Source organism: Panthera pardus, unplaced genomic scaffold, assembly GCF_024362965.1.
Source record: "Panthera pardus isolate Hobbes unplaced genomic scaffold, ASM2436296v1 HiC_scaffold_12, whole genome shotgun sequence".
Taxonomy (NCBI): domain Eukaryota; kingdom Metazoa; phylum Chordata; class Mammalia; order Carnivora; family Felidae; genus Panthera; species Panthera pardus.
The window spans coordinates 94,339,196-94,362,256 of record NW_026526677.1 but is presented as its reverse complement, the minus strand read 5'-3'; the positions used below and the strand labels follow the sequence as shown (position 1 = coordinate 94,362,256).

The following is a 23,061-nucleotide window of genomic DNA, read 5'->3' as shown; positions in this document are numbered from 1 at the left end:
GAAAATTCTACCCCATTTGGGTCTCAGTTCTCTCATCTGTAACGTGAAATGTTTGAGCAGGATGCTCTTTAAAGTCCTCTCATTCCATGTCTTTGATTTTACAACTGTATCTGTGGGAGATAGTCACTACAAAAGCCTTTCCTGCAGTTTTTTTTAACCACAGAGGGGAAACAGGATGGTGTGGGAAGTTAAGAGCATGGGTTTTGAAGTCAGACAGTTCTTGGTTTGATTTCCCTTACCAGCTGAGTGCCTTTGGGACAGTTAGCTCAGCTCCTCAGTTAACTCGTCTGTAAAGTGGGGATAACATTACCACTGTAGGGTTATCTAAAAGTGAGACACAACGAGGCATGGAAGGTTGCCCTGCATGTGCCCATGGTTAAGGGCTCAGCAGTTTTAGTTAGCTGTGCCGAGGAGTAAAGCTCATCAAGTCCCTGAGGACCAGTGCTTGAAGGGGGAAGTAGCAATGCTTCCTATGTTCCCTAAAATGTGGTAGCTTTGTTCTCGAATCACTCGTCTAGGATGGACTGCTGTTGGATTTTAACAGAGCTTGTGATAGGTCTCTATCTACAGAGGTGGATGGAGAAATACATTTCTGTCTAGAATTAGGCTACTTAGTCCCAAGTTTATAGACTGCTCCTACCTATTAAAGGAGTCTATGAACCTGTACCTACATGAAAAAAATTAAATTTATGAATATTAGTTCATTTTCTTCTGACAATAAGATTTTCCCAGCAGGACTTATTTGATTTTTTTTTCTGATGCTGTTGTTTTAATTACCTTGTTGGTATCTTGTATTCTAACTCTGAAACTTCAAGAACCCAAACACCACATTTTGAATTCTTGAACTCTTCAACCTTTCCAGGCTATTCCTTGTGGATTTGGGAAGTGAGCCGGAGAACAGTAAGTATGGAAATAATTACCAAGGGAAGAAGGCTGAGAGCAAAAAGGAAAGGGAATCCAGAGGAGCAGAGTCTAACGAAGAAGAAGTTCTACATAATTCTGCTATAACAAATTCAGAACAGTCAGGAAATAGAACCTGTGAAGAATTTTGCAACTTAGGTCATGCTATTTTGTCTCTGAGCGTGCTGCCTTAAATATTCTTAGTTCCCTTAAGATTTCTAGCCAATAATTTTAAGATAGTTTATTTCATTCTTTTTGTTTATCCACTCATTTGCCATTCATGCATTCATTGTGTATTGGGTCTTTTTTTGGTGTCAGACATTACCCAAAATGGACTGTTTCTATGGTATCTTCTGGTATCTTCTGGCTACAGACATTGGACTTTCTGTGACTCTTTAAATACATCATTATCCTTGAATAGATTTTCCGTCTTTTTTTAATGAAACAGACAGATAGATGGATTGAGTATATTGAACTTGTTTGGGGAGTATATTGAATTTGTTTGGGGAAGGACTAACTAGATGCTGTTTTGGTAAAATAGAACATTTTAGGAACAGTTCCCAACCCTTTCTCAAGTTAGAGGCAAGAACCAAGTTTGATTCAAGTTGAATCTTGCCCTAAGGTCAGATGGGCAATGATTCATCTGAACAGCAGTGGCCCTTTTGAAAAATTTAAACACTTTGCATAATACATAAACACAGGAAGATAACTTTGAAACTATGAAGGGAAAAATACAATCAATTAAAATCCTTTTTTTTTTTTTTTAACGTTTATTTATTTTTGAGACAGAGAGAGACAGAGGATGAATGGGGGAGGGTCAGAGAGAGGGAGACACAGAATCTGAAACAGGCTCTAGGCTCTGAGCTGTCAGCACAGAGCCCGACGCGGGGCTTGAACTCACCGACGCGAGATCATGACCTGGGCCGAAGTCGGCCGCTTAACCGACTGAGCCACCCAGGCGCCCCTCAATTAAAATCCTTTTACGGAGATAATCAGTGTTAACATACTGATACAGTCACTCTGTTTCTCTCCTCTGTGCTCTACCCTCGGGGAGAATTGGCACTCAACTTGGCGTGTTTTCAGGTGGGTCCTTGTGGACTGGTGTTCCTCTTTCTACATGTACGTGATACGGGTATTGCTGCAGAAGTCCGTTTCCATGGTGGAGGAACATGCTGGGTGAATCCGTAGCTAGTGCTTTGGCGATGGGGATTCTTGGTCTCCCTGCTTTGACTCTTCAGCACCAGCCTTCACATTCACTGTTTTAGCCACAAGTCCAATGTCCCTGCTGCTTATCTCAAGTGTGTTAACCGCCAGCAACTCAGACACTCGAATGTCTTTTCCATCTACCCCGAGATGAACTCTGGCTCTCTAAGCACCTTGTGCCCCATCACTGTGAGCTGAGAATTTCTGGGAGTGCTCGGCATCTTTACTTCCATGCTCTCCTGGTTGGGAACTAAGCTGTTCTTTCCTCTGGTCTCATTTTCCCCTCATTCTGAACCGATACACTTTCCTCCCATTGTTTTAAAATTGATTTTCATTTTAAAAACTAAACAGATTACAGGGGGCGCCTGGGTGGCTCAGTTGGTTAAGCATCTGACTCTCAATTTCGGCTCAGGTCATGATCTTGCAGTTTGTGAGTTCCAGCCCTGCATGGGGCTCTGTGCTGACAGCTCCCAGCTTGCTTGGTATTCTCTCTCTCTCTCTGCCCTTCCCTCACGCACACGCACGCACTCTCTCTCAAAATAAATAAATAAACTTAAAAAAAAAACCTAAACAGATTACATAGTTAAAAATTAATGAATATTAAAACTTTGGTCTAGAAAAAGAGAAGTCACTTACTCCTTCCCTTCTCTTAGTCCTTTAAAGGCTTTTGTCTCTTCTAATGTTACCTTCATATTTTAAAATGAATGCTTATATTTTTCTTTCCGAATCTATCAGATTTACACATTGTCTATTAAATTCCTGTTATGAAGATGAGTGTTAAGTTCTTTGGTCATTTTTCTTCTTCCTATATCTCCTGCACCAAGATATCGTAACTTCTGATTGAACAAACTGACTTTTTAAAATATTTTATTTATTTATTTATTTATTTATTTATTTATTTATTTATCTATCTATTTATTTATTTAGTTCTTCATTCATTCATTCATTCATTCATTCATTCATTCATTCATCTTGAGAGCCAGAGAGGGGAGGAGAGGGGCAGAGAGAGAGGTAGTGAGAAAATCCCAAGCAGGCTTCACGCTGTCAGTGCAGAGCCTGATGCAGGGCTTGATCCCACAACTGTGAGATCATGACCTGAGCTGGAATCAAGAGTGGGACACTTAACTGACTGAACCACCAGGTGCCCCCAAACTGACTTTCTATACTATTGTGTTATATTAACACTGTTCACTGTTGATACAGGGAGGATATTTTAAGTATTTCTTTTTCTTTGAAAGATACTTTTTCTTAATGCTAATTCCCTTATTTATTTGAAGGACTTTATTTTCTCAGAGCGGTTTTAGGTTTTCAGCAACAGTGTGAGGAGAGTGCAAAGATTTCCCATATACCCGCTCCCCTCTGCGTGTGGGCCTCCCCCATTATCAACATCTCTCACCAAAATGGTACATTTGTTGCCACTGATGAACCTACACCGTCACATCACATACAGCCCATAGTTTATTTTAGGGCTCATTCTTGATGTTGTATCTTCTATGGGTTTAGACAAATATATAATATGTATCCATCAGTATATGCCACACAGAGTATTTCACGGCTCTAAAAATCCTCTGTGCTTTTCCTGGTGATGTCCCTCCATTCACACCACCACTGATCTTTTTACAGGCTCCATACTTTTGCTTTTTCCAGAATGTCATAGAGTTGGAATCATAGAGAAGTAACTTTTCAAGTTGATTATTTTGTTTGATAATATGCATTGGCATTTCTCTCCATGTTTTTTCATAGCTTGACAACTCATTGCTTTTTAATCCTGAGTAATATTCCATTGTCTGGAGATACCACAGTTTTGTCTTGTATTGTATTGTATTGTATTGTATTGTATTGTATCCATTCAGGTGTCTTCTGCTGAAAAAAATAGTTTATGCTGATGTGGTAAATTATAATTCTTGATATTTTAATGTTGAACCATTTTTGCATTCCTGGGATATACTCAACTCTCATATATTTTGTTTGCTGGTATTTTCTTGAGAATTTTTCCATCTAGATTCATGGGTGAGATTAGCCTATACTCTTACTTTCTCATAAAATCTGGTGGTGGGATCTATGTTAAAGTAACCCTTAAAACCAGTAAGAGAGAATTGAATATTAAAAATCTTTTGGTGAGTTATAAGGTTGAAATGACTTGTTCTTTGGTAGTTGGTGAATTCACTTGTAAATTTGAGCCTGAGTTTACCTTGTGTAGAGATATAAGAAAATTGTTTTTTGAGGTTTAATTTGTATATAACAGGCACTAAAATTTAAAATTTGGTTCAAAAAGTTTTGTTGATGGTACATGGCCATAAACCACCAGTTCAAACAAGATGCAGAAAATTTTAATTACCCCAGAAAGTTCCCTCATGTCCTTCCCAGTCGTTACATACCTGCAATGATTTTCTGATTTCTATGAGCATAGGTCAGATTTGCCTGTTCATGGACTTCACAAATGTAATCATGTAGTTCTTTTACATTGGGGTTATTTCACTCAACATAATGTTTCTCAAAATTCATCTAGCTTATTGCATCGTTGGGTCCTTCCATTTAATGTTGAATAATATCCCACTGTAAAAACATACTATATCTGGGGTGCTTGGGTGGCTCAGTTGGTTGAGTGTTTGACTCTTGATTTTGGCTCAGGTCACGATCTCATGGTTCAAGAGTTTGAGCCCTATGTCAGGCTCTGAGCTGACAGCGTGGAGCCTGCTTGGGATTCTCCATATCCATCTGTCTCTCTCTAGCTCTCTGCCCTGCCTTTATCTCTCTCTCCTCAAAAATAAATAAATAAACTTAAAAAAATACTATATCTGCTTATCCATTATCCTGCAAATAGTCATTCGGGTTATTTTTAATTTTGGGATATGATGAATGAAATGGTTTTGTACATGTAAGTATACGTTTTTTTCAGAGTCGGTGTCGTGACTGCTGCCCAAACAAGATGAGATGCGTTTGCCTAAACAAGTAAAATGATACACTGCATTTTTTATACACTCTCCTCAAGTCAGGTGATGACTCTGATTTCTGCTCAGTGTCGGGAGGGCATATACATGCATTTCTGCACATGAAGAGACTATATAACTACTAATAGTATTAGAATAACTTGATATTTTATTTATTGGTCATAGATAGTATTCTCTCATTTGACGTGTTATTTCAAGCTCTTCTCTTTTACACTGATTGTGTGGTTATAAGATGGTCAATTCTTTTCGAGATCTCAGAATGGCTAAAAAATCTAAAATAGGTTAAGAGTATGGGGCATCTGGGTGGCTCAGTCGGTTAAGCGTCCGACTTCAGCTCAGGTCATGATCTCACGGTTCGTGAGTTGGAGCCCTGCATTGGGCTCTGTGCTGACAGCTCAGAGCCTGGACCCTGCTTTGGATTCTGTGTCTTCCTCTCTGCCCCTCCCTTGCTGGTGCTCTGTCTGTCTGTCTCTCTCAAAAATAAATAAACATTAAAAAATTTAAAAAAATAGGTTAAGATTAAAAAATAATTACTGACAATTTTATAGCTAGAGTTTATACATAATCATTTTCAACATTGTCATCTTTTATTGTTTTTTATGTTTTTTAATATTTATTTTTTGAGAGACAGAGACAGAGCATGAGTGGGGGAAGGGCAGAAAAGAGGGAGTCACAGAATCCAAAGAAGGCTCCAGGCTCTGAGCTGTCAGCACAGAGCCCCACACAGGGCTTGAACCCACAAACCTCGAGATCATGATCTGAACTGAAGTCAGATGCTTAACCGACACAGCTACCCAGGTGCCCCTCAACATTATCATCTTTTAATTATTATTATTATTTAAAAAAAAATATTTATTCATTGTTGAGAGACAGAGTGTGAGTGGGAGAGGGACAGAAAGAGAGGGAGACACAGAATCCGAAGCAGGCTCCAGGCTCCGAGCTGTCAGCACAGAGCCCGATGTGGGGCTCGAATTCACGGACCGTGGGATCATGACCTGAGCTGAAGTCGGACGCTCAACTGACCGAGCCGCCCAGGTGCCCCAACATTATCATCTCTTAAAAAGGGGACCTTACTTTCTGCCAAATACTGAAAGTAAGAAAGCGTATTAATGAAGGAATCCCTAGTTAACTTTAAACAAAATTCTTGGGGAGGGCCAGCGATCCTAGATGATAAAAGATGTTTTTAATAAGAGGTTTTTAAAGTTCACAGAAGAAATGCACACTTCTGAAATGTACCACACATGCACACATGCACAAACACAAATTATTTTTCAGTGCATTTTAAGAATGAAGCCAACAGTCATGTAGTTGTACCTCCGTTATTAATTTGTCAAGTTAACATTTCTTAAGTGGAGAAGAGGGTGCCTGCCGAGGGTGAGCTGCAGTCGAACAGACCACAAGAGGAGTTATGATAGAGTTTATTACTCACAGGTCTTGGAGGAGGCACCTGGCATACCTTGGGGGGGCTTCTCTTGGAGGCAGAATGCAGACAGAGAGGAATCACCCGGGGCACATGCCTTCATTAGAACCTGGAGGGCTTTGGGGTTCCCGGGCTAAAGCCACATTGGTCAATTGTAACCAAAAGAGTGAGTTTTGGTAAGTTACACTGGGGCCTTATTGAAGGGGCGCACAAAGGGAAGGTGCTGGTGGATGGGGAAGACGGTTGAGCACAAGGACCGTGGGGGAGGTCGTGTCAGAAAGTGACCTATGTCTGTGACTCTGCAGACTGTTATCTAGGGCGTGTGCTTGCGTGAGGGGACTAGTGTCAGTTTAAAGTCACAGCAGGCTGCTTGGCCAAATGGGTTGGCCAAATGGGTGCTGGTTGGCCAAATGGTTGGCCAAATGGGTGCCAAACGGAGTAGCTTAGCTAAACTCTTGACTACCGATGACAATAATTTGGTATGTTTTATCGCATTCTTGTGATGTGATTGAGGTGTATGTTCATAGTTGTTGCTGAATATTGTATTACAACTGAGTCAGGAGGAAGGAGCACGTGAGAATTACCTGGCAAGTGGAAGGATCAGTGAATTCATTAAACTCATTACATTTGACAGTGTTTCCCTGGTTGGGATGCCCTTCATCCTTAGTTGGAGGAATAGAATTCATCTAGCAAGTGGATGTGCTTTGGTTTGTTCCTCCTCTTTCCTCCATATTGAAAAAGAGAGTAGTTTAAAATATCTAGTCATAGTTGCAGATGGGAAAAGTAAGGAACCTTCCAGATGTCCCGAAATTTGGGAAAAGTAACTCAACTAATTTGAATCAATGTAGAAACTGCTATGATTATCTTTTATTATAACAATATTGATCATAAGCATAATAATCGACATCAAAGTAAAACAGTATATTTATGTTATTTTTCAGAGTTTATGAACTTTTTAAAATATTTGCAGTTTTAAGCCTGGCTCAACCTGGGGCCAGCCCCAGCTGGGTACCAAAATCATGCTTAAATTCACTATTTGCTTGGGTTTTTCTTTTCTGTGTTAATGATACCAGAATAGGGGCTTTGAGTAACATGGGAATTCATTAAAAAATTAAAACAGCAGAAAGGGAAGACTATATTCATTTTTAGCAAACCATGATTTACATAAAAACAAACATAGTTAATTCATATATGTATTTTTGAACATTGCTGCTTTTCACTAGTCTTTCGTATTCTGGAATTTGTAAATTCTTCTGGTTTTAAGTGATGAAAGATAAAGCTAAGGATGTAATAATGGCTTTAAGAAATCCTGCTGTGCTCTGTTCTTTATTCTTCCTTTCTTGGATCATTACCACTAGCAACATAATGCTGGCAAGCAGAATAATGGCACCTAAAGATATTCATGTCCTAATCCCCAGAATCTGTGAATATGTTACTTTACTTGGCAGAAAGGACTTTGCAAATGTAGTTCAAGAAAAGGACCTTGAGTTGGTGATATATATATATATATATATATATGTATATATATATATATATATATATACATATATATGTATATAATTTTTTAATGTTTATTTATTAAAAAAATTAATGTTTATTTTTGAGAGAGAAAGAGAGAGAGAGAGACAGAGACAGAGACAGAGAACGAGTGGGGGAAGGGCAGAGAGAGTGAGACACAGAATCCAAAGCAGGCTCCAGGCTCTGAGCCATCAGCACAGAGCCTGACATGGGGCTCAAACTCACAAATCATGAGATCATGACCTGAGCTGAAGTGGGATGCTTGACTGACTGATCCACTTGAATTGGTGATATTATCCTGGATATTAAGGTGGGCCCACTCCAGTCAAATGAGTCTTTAAAAGTGGAGAGCTTTGTCAGCCAAGTCATAGGGGAGATGGAAGAAGGAGAGATTTGAGACTTGAGAGATACATGTCCTGCTATTGTTGGCTTTGAAGGTAGAGGAAGGCGGGCCATGAGTCAAGGACTGAAGCATCTTCTAGAAACTGGGAACGGCCCTTGGGTGATAGCCAGCAAGCAAGAAAACAGGACCTTGGTCCCACAGCTTCAAGGAAGGGAATTCTGTCAACAAGTCAGTTGGATAGGGAATGGATTTTCCCCTATAGCCCCTGGAAAGGAATGCAGCCTGCTGAATTTGGGCTGGGGAGGCTTTTATTGAACTTGTGACCTACCGAACAGTCAGATGATAAATCTGTGTTATTTTAAGCTGCTAACTTTGTTATGGCAGCATTAGGAAGCTAATATAGTAACTTTCTAAATCTTATCTCATTTAGTGTCTGGTAATGAGTGCATAGCAGATCATTATATGAGTGCTTCATTCCTGGTGATATTGTTCTAGTTTCTTCTGATCTTTAGACATTCGTTTGCCGCAATATCTTAGGATGGATGGTGTTCCTTTATGATATTCTGAATCCATCCTTAAGGCAGCACTTTCTCTGCCTGTTTTCCCAAGATAGAGTCGCGTCAATTCTTAAGGTGTCAGTCATTGTTCATGCAGCTAGAAGGTTAATGACCACACTGGTAGGGACTCTTTTTGATCTTAGAGATACCTACTGTTTTCTCCCTGTTCTTATGCTGTGCTTGTCTCCATGGCACCTGCTCAGTGGCTGCATGAATAGAAGGCAATTTAACTCCTTGTGAACCTTTCCTGTCACCAATCAGTGAATCAGGAGAGGGCATCTCACCTCCAATCGACCAATAGGATCTTCCTTCCAGGAACTTGGCTTTTGACCTGAGATCATTTTAAATATATATCCAAATAAATTCTCTGTCTACATGTATATCAACATATTTAAGTGCATTCAATATATATGCTTGTATGAATATATATCTATGACTGCCTATAGGCATTATTTACAAATGACTGAAGCAGCCATTACCTTCTGTGTGCACGGAGAAGTGAAGTAAAATAGTTGGCATAGAGAGGAACGTGGGTGCTGTAACAAATTACCACAAAGTTGGGGGTCTTAAAACAGCACTGAGATATTTTATCCCAGTCTGGAGACCAGAAGTCCAAAATCGGCTTCCACGGGCCTGAACAGGTGTCAGTGGGCTGTGCCAGAGGAAAGAACTCATTTTCTTGCCTTTTCCAGCTTCTAGAAGTGCATTCCTTAGCTTGTGGCCCCTTCCTCTGTCTTCCAGGCAGTAGCACAGCATCTTCAAATTTCTCTCTGCTTCTGTTATCAAATTACCATCTCTTGTGTGGTAAAATCTCCCTCTATTGTCTCTCACATAATGACACTTATGATTATAATGAGGACCCATCTAGATAATCCAGGATGACCTCCCTCTCTCAAGATCTTTAATTTAATCACCTCTGTGAGATCCCTTTGCCTTGTGTACCTTATTTGTTACTTACGTTCACGGGTTTTAGGGATTAGGACCTGAATACTGTGGGGGTCCATTATTCAGCGTACCTCAAGATACGTGGAGAAAAATAGTAATATAGAGATCATATAACTCCAGAGAGAGCAAGAGAAGGATCAGAGATTCTGAGGCAAAGAGGGCACCTGCCTTGGTTCCTCAAGGTTTTTTAATTCCTGATTCTCATCCCTTACCAGGTCTTCCTGTTCCTTATCTTGTGGGATTCTATATATCTTGATTATTATTATCATAAACACAATTTTACTAAAGCGAGCATGATTAGTTTTTTGCTCTTGTTTTCTCCAAACCAGAGGAATTCTAGGATGCTTATTTTTTCTGGATATGGTTGCCACATCAGTCAGCTGCCACAGTTGATTAGTCTAGACTCCCTGGTCCATTGTGGTCTCAAGATAATTGGTTTTCCTTCCAAGCCAGTTGCCTCTCACAGTCTATTCTTTTTTTTTTTTTTTTAATTTTTTTTAATGTTTATTTTTGAGAATGAGACAGACAGATCATAAGCAGGAGAGGGGCAGAGAGAGGGAGACACAGAATCCGAAGCAGGCTCCAGGCTCTGAGCCGTCAGCACAGAACCCAACACGGGGCTCAAACCCACAAACCCCCGAGATCACAACCTGAGCCGAAGTCGGATGCTCAACCGACAGCCGTGCAGGCGCCCCTCTCATGGTCTATTCTAACTGTATCTTGGTCTGCCCTTATCTGCAGGTCTGCCAGACAGTTAGGGCAGGCAGGCAATGCCCTGGTTTCAGAAAAAAGTGGATAACTTCCGGGTTAACTCTTTTCCCTCTAAAGTTTCTTCCTGGTACAGTGAGGTGTACAGTAGACTGAAGTCTGCATTCTTTAAATTTGTGCCACCCTCCAGGGTATGGTTTGGGGCAAGAGGCTTAACCTCTGTGGACCTCGGTTTTGGAGATAATAGTATCAGCTTCTCAAGGTTAAGAGGATGAGGTGAGATATACAGATGTACGTATTTAAGTATGCTGTACAAAGCTGGGATATTCTTCTTCCTTGTTTCTGTTAGTATTTACAGTCTTTAGCTGTCAGGGATGAAGCCAGGCATCTCAAACATCTGAAAAGAACCAGCTAGAAGTGCTCACTATTAGTTACCCATGGCTGTATTTCTTAGACTATCTTGGTTGGGCCTACAATAACAAAGAGAAAAAGGAAAATCACCAAATGTATTTCCCACATTACTGTTGAAAAAGCTAAGGTTCAGATATGCTAAGTGCCGCATGATAAAAAAAAAGCAATAGATTCAGGCTTAAAATTCAGGGTTTTCTGACTTCAGTTAAGTATTTTTCACTGATTCATGATATTCTGTGTGTGAGATGGTCTAATAATAGAATTCAAAATGTGTTATTTTCTCTATGCTTGAATTGCCTCCCTTGGATCTTGACTACAATACTTTGTATCTGATGTGACATGAAGCCTTTTTATATCTTCCCACATATCTTTGATTTTGTGGTTTCAAGCATGCATATCTCCATATAGAGTCCAAGGGTTGAAAATAGCCATTCTTAGCAAACGAACTTACAAGTTCACCTAGGCAAGAGAGTTCAAGTTCTCCTGTGTAATAAGGACATGATTTTGCTGATTGCTTCTCTCAAAACTTTTTTTACCTTTGCATTCCTTAGACTATAAATGAAGGGGTTCAGAAGAGGCGTCACCATAGTGGTGAGAACAGCAGTCACTTTGTCAAAATCCAGCGAACGGCTCTGGCTGGGCCTCACATACATGAAGATGTTGCTCCCATAGGCAATGGAGACGACCGTGATGTGAGAAGCACAGGTGGAAAATGCCTTCTGACGTCCTTGGGCTGAGGGGATGTGCAAAATGGTAGAAATGATGTAGGTGTAAGACACAATGGTGAGTACCAACGAGGTCAGGAGGACGAGGGAAGATAAGAGGAAGTTTATCATCTCAATGAAATGAGTGTCTATGCAAGCCACCTGTAGCAGAGGGGCAATGTCACAGAAAAAATGACTGATTTCTTTATAACAGTAGGGCAGTCTGGACACCACAATAGTTGGGCACAACACTGAGAAGAAGGCTCCTACCCAGCATCCCAGAACCAGTAGGAGACAGACGTTGCTGTTCATGATGATGGTATAGCGCAGGGGGTTACAGATGGCCACATAGCGGTCAAAGGACATCACTGCTAGGAGGATAAACTCCACTGTCCCCAAGAAAAAGAAGAAGTATGTTTGGGTTATGCAGCCAGCAAAAGATATGGTCTTCCTGTCCTCTAGAAGACAAGCTAATAGCTTTGGGGTAACTGAGGTAGTGTATAAAATGTCCAGAAATGACAAATTACTGAGGAAGAAGTACATTGGGGTTTGGAGGCGATTATCAGCCCATATTAGGGAAATGATGACAATATTTCCTGTGAGAGTTAACAGGTAAATAAACAAGAGGACCACAAAGAGGGAGATCTGAAGCTTCCGGATAACAGGGAAGGCAGTCAGGGTGAATTCAGTCACTGTGGTCTGATTTTGCATATCCATGGCATGCAATACTTAGTGGGCAGCACATCTCTGAAAAAAAAATTATAGAGATGAAAATCAGCTTACATGAGTTTCAATTCTCAGTATCAGTGATAAATGTAAAGTAGTAAAAGCTTTGAACCAAGAGTCAAGAGTGATTTCATCCTGCCACTCACTCTAATAAATATAGAACCTTGGATAAGTTACATGACATCTTCTAACCTTGGTATTCTCATATTTGGCATTTTTGGTTGAATGACATTTTCTCCATGGTCTCATTAAGCTCTAGCCTTTATGATGGTCATCTCTTGGACCCCGTGCTCCTTCCCTTCTCTCTTTCATTTTTCCTGATCTACCGTTTCCCTGGCTAAGTTCTGTGCTTGAGAAGAGAGAATCCTTAACTGAGAATCCCGTCAGTCCATTTGCAAAATGGTAAAAGGGAATGTTAAGGAAAGTTGAGTTACTTTTCTCCAAGTCATTTCAACCCTTCAGGTATCATCTACATGAAGGAACAGAAACTATGAAACTGACCAAGAGCATCAAATGAAAGAGAACCTGTTTTGGTCTTTCCTCACATTTGTGATTGGTATCGCATGAGTCTTAAGGTGATCTCTGGTTGTCCCTGAGTTGTTCTGATGTGATAATAATTGATCTCCATAAGGCTGCATTGCTTTCTTTGTTTTTATTCTTATACTGATATGAAGGTTTTGATGTCTACACTGTTAAAGAACAAGTAAGTGCATATATATGGTTCATCATTTGCATAACCTATTTCAGACATTTGAAAAACCTCTACTGGGAAAATGATCAGTGTGTTTCTTTTTTGTTCCCTGCAATGCCATGGGTATGACAGGATCCAAAAGAATACCAAAGCTTTTCCCTTCCATTCCTTGACTGGGAATTCTTACAGGTTGTCTTAAATAGGTCTCTTATACCTCACATTCTTTTCGGCAATTTGGACAATCAGCTTGTTAACAGTAGTGAAAGAGAGATGATGGAGTTTGCAACGCTCATCTTGGAATACGGCTCAGGTTTGCTGAACATGTACTGCATGTCTGTATCCTTCAGTGAAGCTCTGCCTTTTGGTGTTTTATTTTGTAGCTAATCCTTTAGTTTTATGTTAAAATGACCAATTTATTAACTGAGCTAGGTTGTCTCTAGGTTTGGAACCCACTGAGTTCCTCTTGAAAGAAGGTCTTTTTCCTCAGGCACTCTCTCTCTGAAAAGTAATTGCTAGGAGTCTTCCTTTGCCTTAAAGACTTTTTTGGGGGGAGTGGATTTCCATTTGAAAAGTTTGCTGTGACTTTTCTGGTCCTTGTAGTTGCTCATTATTTGTATTCACCATTCATTTATTTCAAGACCAAACTGCTTTTAAGTAATCACAGGACCTTAAAGGGTCTGATCTATTGAAATAGGGTCTTGGTACCAGCCGGTGTGCTTCCACCACTAATACGATAATATTGATCCCTCCCCCCACTGCTGCTGCATCCAGGTAACAAACTTCCAGACTGATTTCTACAGCACAAGGAGGCATAACCATATCTGGGTGGACATGTGTTAATGTTACTAAGATCTAATACAAAGACAGAATAGACCATGGTATGTGTACAAGTAGAAATGCTTTGAATTTCCCTCTCATTTCCCCCTTCCTGCCCTCCTTACTGACAACACCAGAGATGAGTGGGTGTTAAGACACACTGATGTGCATTCTCACGAACTGCCTGTCATCTACTCCATTGTTCCTTCCATTCATCTAGCCAATTGTTTCACAACATCTGTACTGTCATCGTTTCCCTTCTTGCCTCTGTAGTCTTTGATGAGCCTGATGGGAGCTTGATTCCTGTCTGGTATTGTAAGAGTCAGACAGTTTGGGATCTTCAAAAACACCGTGCCAGGTTTTAATAACAAGAATCTGGGATGGTTGAACACAAATAGAATTGCTCTTTGCCGTGGTTGTCATTGGGTCATATAGGAATGGAAAAAGGGGGCATGGAGAGCTTTCTGTTCTGCTGAATAAGGGTCAAATAAACTTCTCTGAGACGAACTAAAGCTGTAGCATTGCTCTCCTTTGGGGAGTCTCTTCAGTTCATGATAGTGGAAAAGAACTTGGCTTTGTGTGGGTCTTCTCTAGATGACCTCTGTGCTCTCCAGAGCCCATCATGTCTAAGGGGAAATGGTTGTGGATTAGACCATCTGTGCTGACAATTTAATTATAAGTTTGCCAACTTAAGGCTTTCATTGGGGGAGGGGAGATTTTTTTCTTCATTACCATTTGTGGATCCTTAAAAAATGGCATTGAATCGCATATTTGCATGTTTCAAGATGCCGGATTTAGTGAGATAAATGTGGACTAATGGAAAAATCATAGCAGATTTTCAGTCAGAGAACCTGTGTTGTTTACTTTTTTCTCTTGTGGCCACTTGAGTGAGTGGCCTTTAATGAGACTCGTAAGTACCCTGTCTTGACTGTTTTCTCTCTAACGTGAGGATGATGACACTCCAGGTTCCGGTCCTCAGCTAGGGCCCAGCCCAGTAATGTTTCTATACTTGGCGTTCGGTACATGTTTGTTAAGAACATGGGGATGGGGAAGCAGAAACAGAAAAGAACTAAGATGTAGTGGGGAACGGGGGTGAGAGATAATTTGGGATCTTTGCTGCTGTCAGTAAAATGTGACAAAGTTTAATTGTAACTGAAGTACATTAAAAACTTTCATCTTCAGACTTAGGGTAGAGCTCTAATACTTGACGTCTGCTGACAGTAGAAGTTTTGGGAAAGCAGTAATTACACTTTAATTCGTCAAATATACATGTAAACAAGTGTAGTGAGACCCAAACTGCTTATCATATAAATACGGATAATTGCATATTATAGGATACTTACATCACGCCGATTGTCGCACAGTCGGTATTTTCTCCATTCAAGTTATGTTAACAAACTAGAAATCTGGGTGTGTTTTTCCTACTGCATCCCATCCGTTTTTCTTTCAATTCTGTTATTGCTTCAGTGTTGGATTCCGTGTAAATCTCAGTCTTAGCCTGAGTCTGTTTTCCCACGTGGTACTTAACCGCCCTTTCAGAACCACACCAAATGGTTATTCGCTGTTTGCTGAAGTGTTCCATCCGTCTTCCTCTGAATGGAAAACAGTCCTTTTTAGTAATTTCTCTCAGTTTTTTTCAGTTCTTTTTTGTATTTCCACAGAAAAATTTAAATCTTGACTTACACCAGGATGAATCCAAGTGGTATATTATTATTTAATCTTTCATGTTACACGTCCAGTGAGTCTCCATCTCAGGTATTCCTCTGAGTTTCAAGCAATGTGGATTCTGAAGCACATTTTTGCCAAGAAGAGCAGAGGAGTGAGGTTTGGCGATGAATGGGGGAGTCCCACACAACCGAATCACGAGCAGGTCCTCTGACTCCTATTTTGGATCTCTGGCAAAAGTGACCAAAAGCTTCTCAAATTTCAGTTGGGTTTTTGTTTCTTTGTCTGTTTTTAGTGGCAGGAATGTAATTTCCTCTCTATTTCGTGAATTTCTCTTTCTTCTGTGGATGCACCCAGAAACGTGGAATTATTCAAACACAGGACGTTAGAGCAGAAGAGAACTCCACAGGCGGATGAGTCAGCCGGCCCCCAAATATCCTGCAATGTCTCCACCAAGGTACTGCCCAGTGATGCTAAACTCACTGTTTCTTGAGGCAACTCATTCTACCCTCATGGGCCTGATTGTCAGGAGAATTCATATTTGCTTTCACTGAAACATCTCTCTGAACTGTCACCCTTTGTTAGGTCACCCCTGTTCATTCATTGGGGATATTGTGACTTGATTGCAAATGTAACCGTCTTTATTTACTCTCTCCAGAAAATAACATTACTCTGCCTGTATTGAATATGAACTTTGATAGTTAATGAGATTCTGTGTTCACCTTCAGAGATTTGGTTTACAATGGCACCTGGGATTATGGCATAAAAAAAGGTTAATTATGACTACTGGAATCACAGAACATGAGAATTGAAGTAACGAATCAGTTATAAAGTTAAGGTCTCCTGGGAGAATCTCTTGGTTGTTTATTTTATTTATTGAAAGAGAAATTTATAGAGCTGGTTTAAAGCCTTAGGGAACTAGAAACTTGGAAAACTTAAAGCATGTTTTTTCTGAAATGGCCGTAATGTACTGAAATAAGCTTTAAGTTGCTTTCCAAACAGATCATTTACATAGATTTTTATGTCTATGTACATATTTTAAATCTATTTTATTGCTGTGTGATGTACACATAATAGAAAATTCAAGTGTACAGTTGGTTGAGTTTTGACACGTAGATACACTCATTTAGCCACCAGTAACTTTATGATGGTTAACAGTATTTCATTCTCCTAGACAGTTCCCTGTGCCCTTAGTAAATGCACTCCCCTCCCCACCTTTGCTCCTGATAACCACTGATGCATTTTCTGTCAATGTAATGTTGAATTTTCTGGAAATTTCTCTAAATGCAGTCTTACTGCATGTAGTTTTTTGCGTTTGTTTTCTTTCACTCAATCAGATGCTTTGTGATTAATCCAAGTGTTTCTGGTATCAGAAGTTTCTTTCTTTGTATAACTGAGGATTATCTATAATATAGATTGTGTAGATATATCACAGTTTGTTTCTCTAGTCACTAGATGATGGATACTTGAGTTTTTTTCAGTATTTGGCTATTATGAATAAAACATCTATAAAGAGTTCATTTTTTAATGTCTATGTATTTTCAGAGAGAGAGAGAGAGAGAGAGAGAGAGAGTGAGAGAGAGTAAGCACACACACAAGAGCAGGGGAGGGGCAGAATGAGAGAGGGAGAGAGAGAATCTCAAGCAGGGTCCCTGCTGTCAGCTCACAGACCACCCAATTTGAGGTTCGACCCCTTGAACTGTGAGATCATGACCTAAGCCGAAATCAAGGATTGGAAGTTTAACTGACTGAGACACCCAGCTGCCCAGAACAGTTCGTGCATTATCTGAGCATCTGCTTTCACTTCTGTTAGATACATCCTAGAAGTAGGATTCCTATGTTTCATGGTAAGTAAATGTTTATTTATAAGAAACTGTCAAGATGTTCTCCAAAGTCATTGTGCCATTTTCATTTGTACTGGTAATCTATCAGACTCTCCTAGTCCCATACCCTTGCGTGTTGGTGTCAGTCTTTTACATTTCAGCCATTTTAGTGCACGTTTGGTGGCATAATCTAATGTATTACATTAAAAAAATTTTTAAGCTTTATTGATGTATGATTGATAAATGAAATGCATCTATTTGAAGTGTACATCATGAAGATTTGACGTAAATATATATTTTGGAAAATTATTGTCACATCCTTCACCACATATAGTTTCCTTTCCTTTCCTTTCCTTTCCTTTTTCTTTCCTTCCTTCTTCCTTCCTTCCTTCCTTCCTCTTTTTTCTTTCTTTCTTTCTTTCTTTCTTTCTTTCTTTCTTTCTTTCTTTCTTCTTTCTTCTTTCTTTCTTTCTTCTTTCTTCTTTCTTCTCTTTCTTTCTCTCTCTCTTTCTTTCTTTCTTTCTTTCTTTCTTTCTTTCTTTCTTTCTTCTTTCTGCTTCTTTTTGGTGAGCATGTTTAAGGTCCACTGTGTTAGCAAATTTCAAGCACATTGTACAGCATTACTGTGGTCCTCATGCTGTATGTTAGATATACAGAGCTTATTCATTTTATAACTGAGGGTTTTGTGTCTCTGCCTAGCACCTCTCCATCTTCCTTTATTCCTTAGCCTCTGATAACCACCATTCTACTCTCTGTTTCTGCAAGTTTGACTTTTTTTATTGCATGAAAAGGTGAGAGCATATATAGTATTTTTTTACATGTTCTATTTTCACTTAGCATAATATCCTCTAGGCTCATCCATGTTACTGTAAGTGGCAGGATTCTCTTCTTTTTTAGGCAGAATAATATTTTATTGTATATATACTGCATCTTCTTTATCTACTCATCCATCAATGGACACTGAGGATGTTTCCCTATCTTGGCTATTGTGAATCATGATGTGATGAACTTGAGAGTGCAGATATCTCTTTGAGACACCGATTTTGTTTCCTTTGGATATATACCCAGCAGCGGAATTGCTGAATCTTATGGGCTTTCTATTTTTATGTGTTTGAGGAACCTCCACAGTGTATTCCATAGTACCTGAACGATTCATATCACCAACAATAATGCTCAAAAATGCCATTTTCCCACATCCTTGCCGCCATGTTACCTGTTGTCTTTTTGATGACAGCCATTCTTTTTTTTTTTAATGTTTATTTTTATTTTGAGGGAGAGTATTTTATTTTGAGGGAGAGTATTTTATTTTGAGGGAGTTGTGGGGTTGGATCCCACGAACCATGAGATTATGACCCGAGCTGAAATCAAGAGTCAGATGCTCAACCTACTGAGCCACCAGGAGGCCCTTGATGACAGCCATTCTCACAGGTGTGGGTGATTTCTCATTGTGTTGTGATTTGCATTTCCCTGATTAGTGATATTGAACACTTTTTAGTGTATTGACCATTTGCAGGTCTTCTTTGGAGAAATGTCTATTCAAATACTTTGCCCATTTTTCAATGGGTTATATGTTTTTGTTTTGTTTTGTTTGTTATTTGTTTGCTTCGCTATTTGAGTTGTATAAGTTCCTTATGTATTTTAAATATTGAACCCCTATCAAGATATATAATTTTCAAAGATTTTCCCCATTCTGTAGGTTGCCTTGTCACTCTGTTGGTTGTTTCCTTTGCTGTGAAGAAGCTTTGTAGTCTGATGGTAGTCTCGTTTGTTTATTTATTTATTTTTTGCCTGTGCTTCTGATGTCATATCCAAAAAAACAAAACAAAACAAAACAAGACAAAAAACAAACAAACAAAAAAACCAAAATCCAAAAACCAAAAACAAAAAAAAACACTGCCAAGGCCAATGTCAAAGGGCTTTTTCTCTATGTTTTTTTTTTTTTTTTTTTTTTTCCAGGAGTTTGATGATTTCAAGTCTTACACTGAAATCTTTAATCAATTTTGAGGTACTTTTTGTGATTGGTGTAAGGTAAGGGTCCAGTTTCATTCTTTTGCATGTTGATGTCCAGTTCTCCTATTAACATTTTTTTGAGGAAGCTCTCCCCTTTGTGTGTTCTGGGCAGTCTTGCAAAGGATGGATTGATGACATATGCATGGGTTTATATCTGGGCTTTGAATTCTCTTCCACTGGTCTATGTGTCTATTTTTATGTCAGTACTATATTGTTTTGATTACTAGAGCTATATTTATAAGATAGCTTGAAATCAGGAAGTGCAATGCCTCCAAATTTGTTCTTCTTTCTTAAAATTTCTTTGGCTATTTGGGATCTTTTATGGTTTCAGATGATTGTTTTCCTATGTTTGTGAAAAATGCCTGAAGAATTTTAAGAAAGATTGCATTGAATCTGCAGATCACTTTGGTTAGCATGAACATGTTTGCAATATACATTCTTCTAATCCATAATCAGCTTTCCTCTCGTCACTGATTTCCACATATTTATAGTTTTTCCAGTTCTCTTCTTGTGATTGATTTCCAGTTTCATACCATTGTGGTTAGGAAATTCTGGTGCCTGGCATGATTTCAATCTCCTTGAATTTCTTAAGACTTGTATCGTGACCTGACATAGTCTCTGTCCTGAGAATGTTCTATGTGTGCTTGAGAATAAGATGTGTTCTGTTGCTGTTGGATGCGATGTTTTGAAGGTGCTAGTTCTGTTCAGTCTAACGTATAGTTCAAGTCCAATGTTTTCTTACTGATTTTCTGTCTGAATGATCTTTCCATTGTTGAGAGTGGGAAATTGAAACCCTCTATTATTTTACTGTATTGTTGTCTACTTCTTCCTTCAGATCTGCTAGTATTTGCTTAATTTATTTAAATATTCTGATATTGGGTCCATTTATACTTATAATTATTATATCCTATTGATGAATTGACACCTTTATCACTATTATCAGCCACTCTTTCTAATTTCCCTCCTCCAACCATGTCAACACTGGTTATTGTCTTTATATTTTGAGATTATCTGAGTTGATAAGGGTAAGTTGTCTTGATTCTCACAGAGATCTCTGTCTCTGAACACTTACATCTTAGCTTAGCTTAGCTCTGAGACAATAGTAAACAGTTCTTTATCCTCTAAATATTGTTATAATCTCTTATCACTTTAAAGAAGCCATTGCATCATATACTGGCCTCCATTGTCTCTTTTTTAAAAAAATTTTTAGTGTTGATTTGTATTTGAGAGAGAGAGAGAACAAGCAGGGGAGGGGCAGAGAGAGAGGGAGTGTGGATTCTGTGTGAATCCAAAGCAGGCTCCAGGCTCTGAGCTGTCAGCACAGAGCCTGATGTGGGGCTCGAACTCACAAGCTGTGAGATTATGACCTGAACCGAAGTTGATGCCTGAGCCACCCAGGCGCCCCATGGCCTCCATTATTTCTGATGAGAAGTGAAGCATAATGCTTTTTGTTGTCTATTTTTAAATATTGTCTCTTTGTTTTTGCATTTCAGCAATTTCTAGTGATTTCTTTTTTTTGAATTTATCCTAATTGGGCTTCCTAAGGTTCTTAGACCTTTGGGCTGATATGTTTCATTACATTTGGAAAATGCTTTCTCTTCTCTCTTTTAATAGTCTTCTGTCCTGTTTTTTCTCTATTCCATTCTGGAACTCCACTTACACATGTGTAAGACCTTTTGCTATTAGCCCATATGTCTTGGATACCTTTAAAAACTCTTCTGTTTCTTTGTATTGTAGTTTGAATAGTTTATACTAAGTGCTATTTAAGGTTACTGATCCTTTCTTCTTCTGTTAACACCATGGAATGACTTGTTGGGATGAGCATTGGGTGTTGTATGGAAACCAATTTGTCAATAAATTATGTTAAAAACTGCCATTGAATGGATTTGTTATTTTTCATAGTATAGCTTTTGCTTCCAGCCTTTCATTAAATTCATTTTATATTCTTTTTTTAAAGTTTATTTATCTTGAGAGAGAGAGAGTGTGTGAGTGGGGTGGGGGGCAGAGAGAGAATTTCGAGCAGGCTCCACACTTGAGCCTGACAAGGGGCTCGAACTCACAAACCTCGGGATCATGACCTGAGCAGAAACCGAGAGCTGGATGCTTAACCAATGGAGACACCCAGGTGCTCCCATTAAATTCATTTTAATATTGCCCATATCTCTGAGTAAATTTTACATCTATTCATGGTTGTTTTCCACCCTTTTCACTAATTTCTTTAACAGATGAACTGTAGTGAGTTTGAAGTTCTTGTCTACAAATTCTAGCATCTGGGAGTATGCTCTCATTGACTGATCTTTTCTCTCAATTTGGGATTATTTTCTTGCTTATTTGCATATCTCATACTTTAACATTTTATGTTCAACGTTATGATAAAAGATCATGACAGACCAAAGTAGATCACATGTATCCAAAAAAGACCATTTCCCTTTCTGTCAGGTCACCAGGAAAGACTTCTGGTTTATTGATTTTCTTTGTGATTTTCCTCTATTAATTTTATTGGTTCCTCGTTTTTGCTATTTCTTTCCTTTTGAATTAATTTGTTCTTCTTTTGCCAGATTATTAAGGTGCAAGCTTAGATCATTTATATGAGACTTCACTTCTTTTTGAATCTAAGCTTTATATAAAAAATTAATTGATTAATTATTTTAATTTACATCCAAGTTCGTTAGCATATAGTGCAATAATGATTTCAGGAGTAGATTCTAGTGATTCATCCCCTATGTATGACACCCAGTGCTCATTCATCCCAACAAGTGTCTTCCTTAATGCCCCTGACCCATTTAGACCATCCCACCATCACAATCCCTCCAGCAACCCTCTGTTCTCTGTATTTAAGAGTCTCTTATGTTTTGTCCCCCTCCCTGTTTCTATATTCTTTTTGCTTCCCTTCCCTTGTGTTCATCTGTTTTGTATCTTAAATTCCTCATATGAATGAAGTTATATGATATTTTTCTTTCTCTGACTGACTAATTTCATTTAGCATAATACCCTCTAGTTCCATCCTCATTGCTCAAATGGCAAGATTTCATTCTTTTTGATTGCAGGCTAGTACTCCATTGTGTGTGTGTGTGTGTGTGTGTGTGTGTGTGTGTGTGTGTGTGTATACACCACATCTTCTTTATCCATTCATCCATTGATGGAAATTTGTGCTCTTTCCATACTTTGGCTATTGTTGATACAATGTGCTGCTATAAACATTGTGGTGCATGTGTCCCTTCGAAACAGCACACCTGTATCCCTTGGATAAATACCTAGTAATGTGATTGCTGAGTTGTAGGGTAGTTCTATTTTTAATTTTTTGAGGAATGTCCATACTGTTTTCCAGAGTGGCTGCACCAGTTTGCATTCCCACCAGCAGTGCAAAAATGATCCTACCAATCTAGGCTTTTAATGCTATATTTTTCTCTTTAAACTTTCCCTTCGTTGTGTGCTACTAATTTTGTTATATTGTGTTTTTATTTTCTTTGTCTTTTCCTTTGTCTTTTTTAAGATTTTGTTTTTAAAGTAATCTCTACACCCAACGTGGGTATTGAAATCACAACCCCGAGATCAAGAGTCACAGGCTCCCCCGACTGAGCCAGCCAGGTGCCCCTGTGTTTTTATTTTCATTCAATTCCAAATATTTTAAAATTTCCCACCTGACCCCCTCTTTGGACCATAGATCATT

General features: G+C 39.0%; 1 protein-coding gene across 1 annotated transcript; it reads right to left on the bottom strand.

The window, feature by feature from the left end:
* Positions 1 to 11,429: 11,429 nt before the first annotated feature.
* On the bottom strand, positions 11,430 to 12,377 carry LOC109257396 (olfactory receptor 6M1-like). Its single transcript, XM_019433460.2, has one exon. The coding sequence runs from the start codon at positions 12,375 to 12,377 to the stop codon at positions 11,430 to 11,432; it is 948 nt and encodes a 315-aa protein (XP_019289005.2).
* Positions 12,378 to 23,061: the final 10,684 nt, after the last annotated feature.

Bases quoted from the DNA above. Each gene is read 5' to 3' on its own strand.
- LOC109257396 (XM_019433460.2), bottom strand. From the start codon at position 12,377: ATGGATATGCAAAATCAGACCACAGTGACTGAATTCACCCTGACTGCC.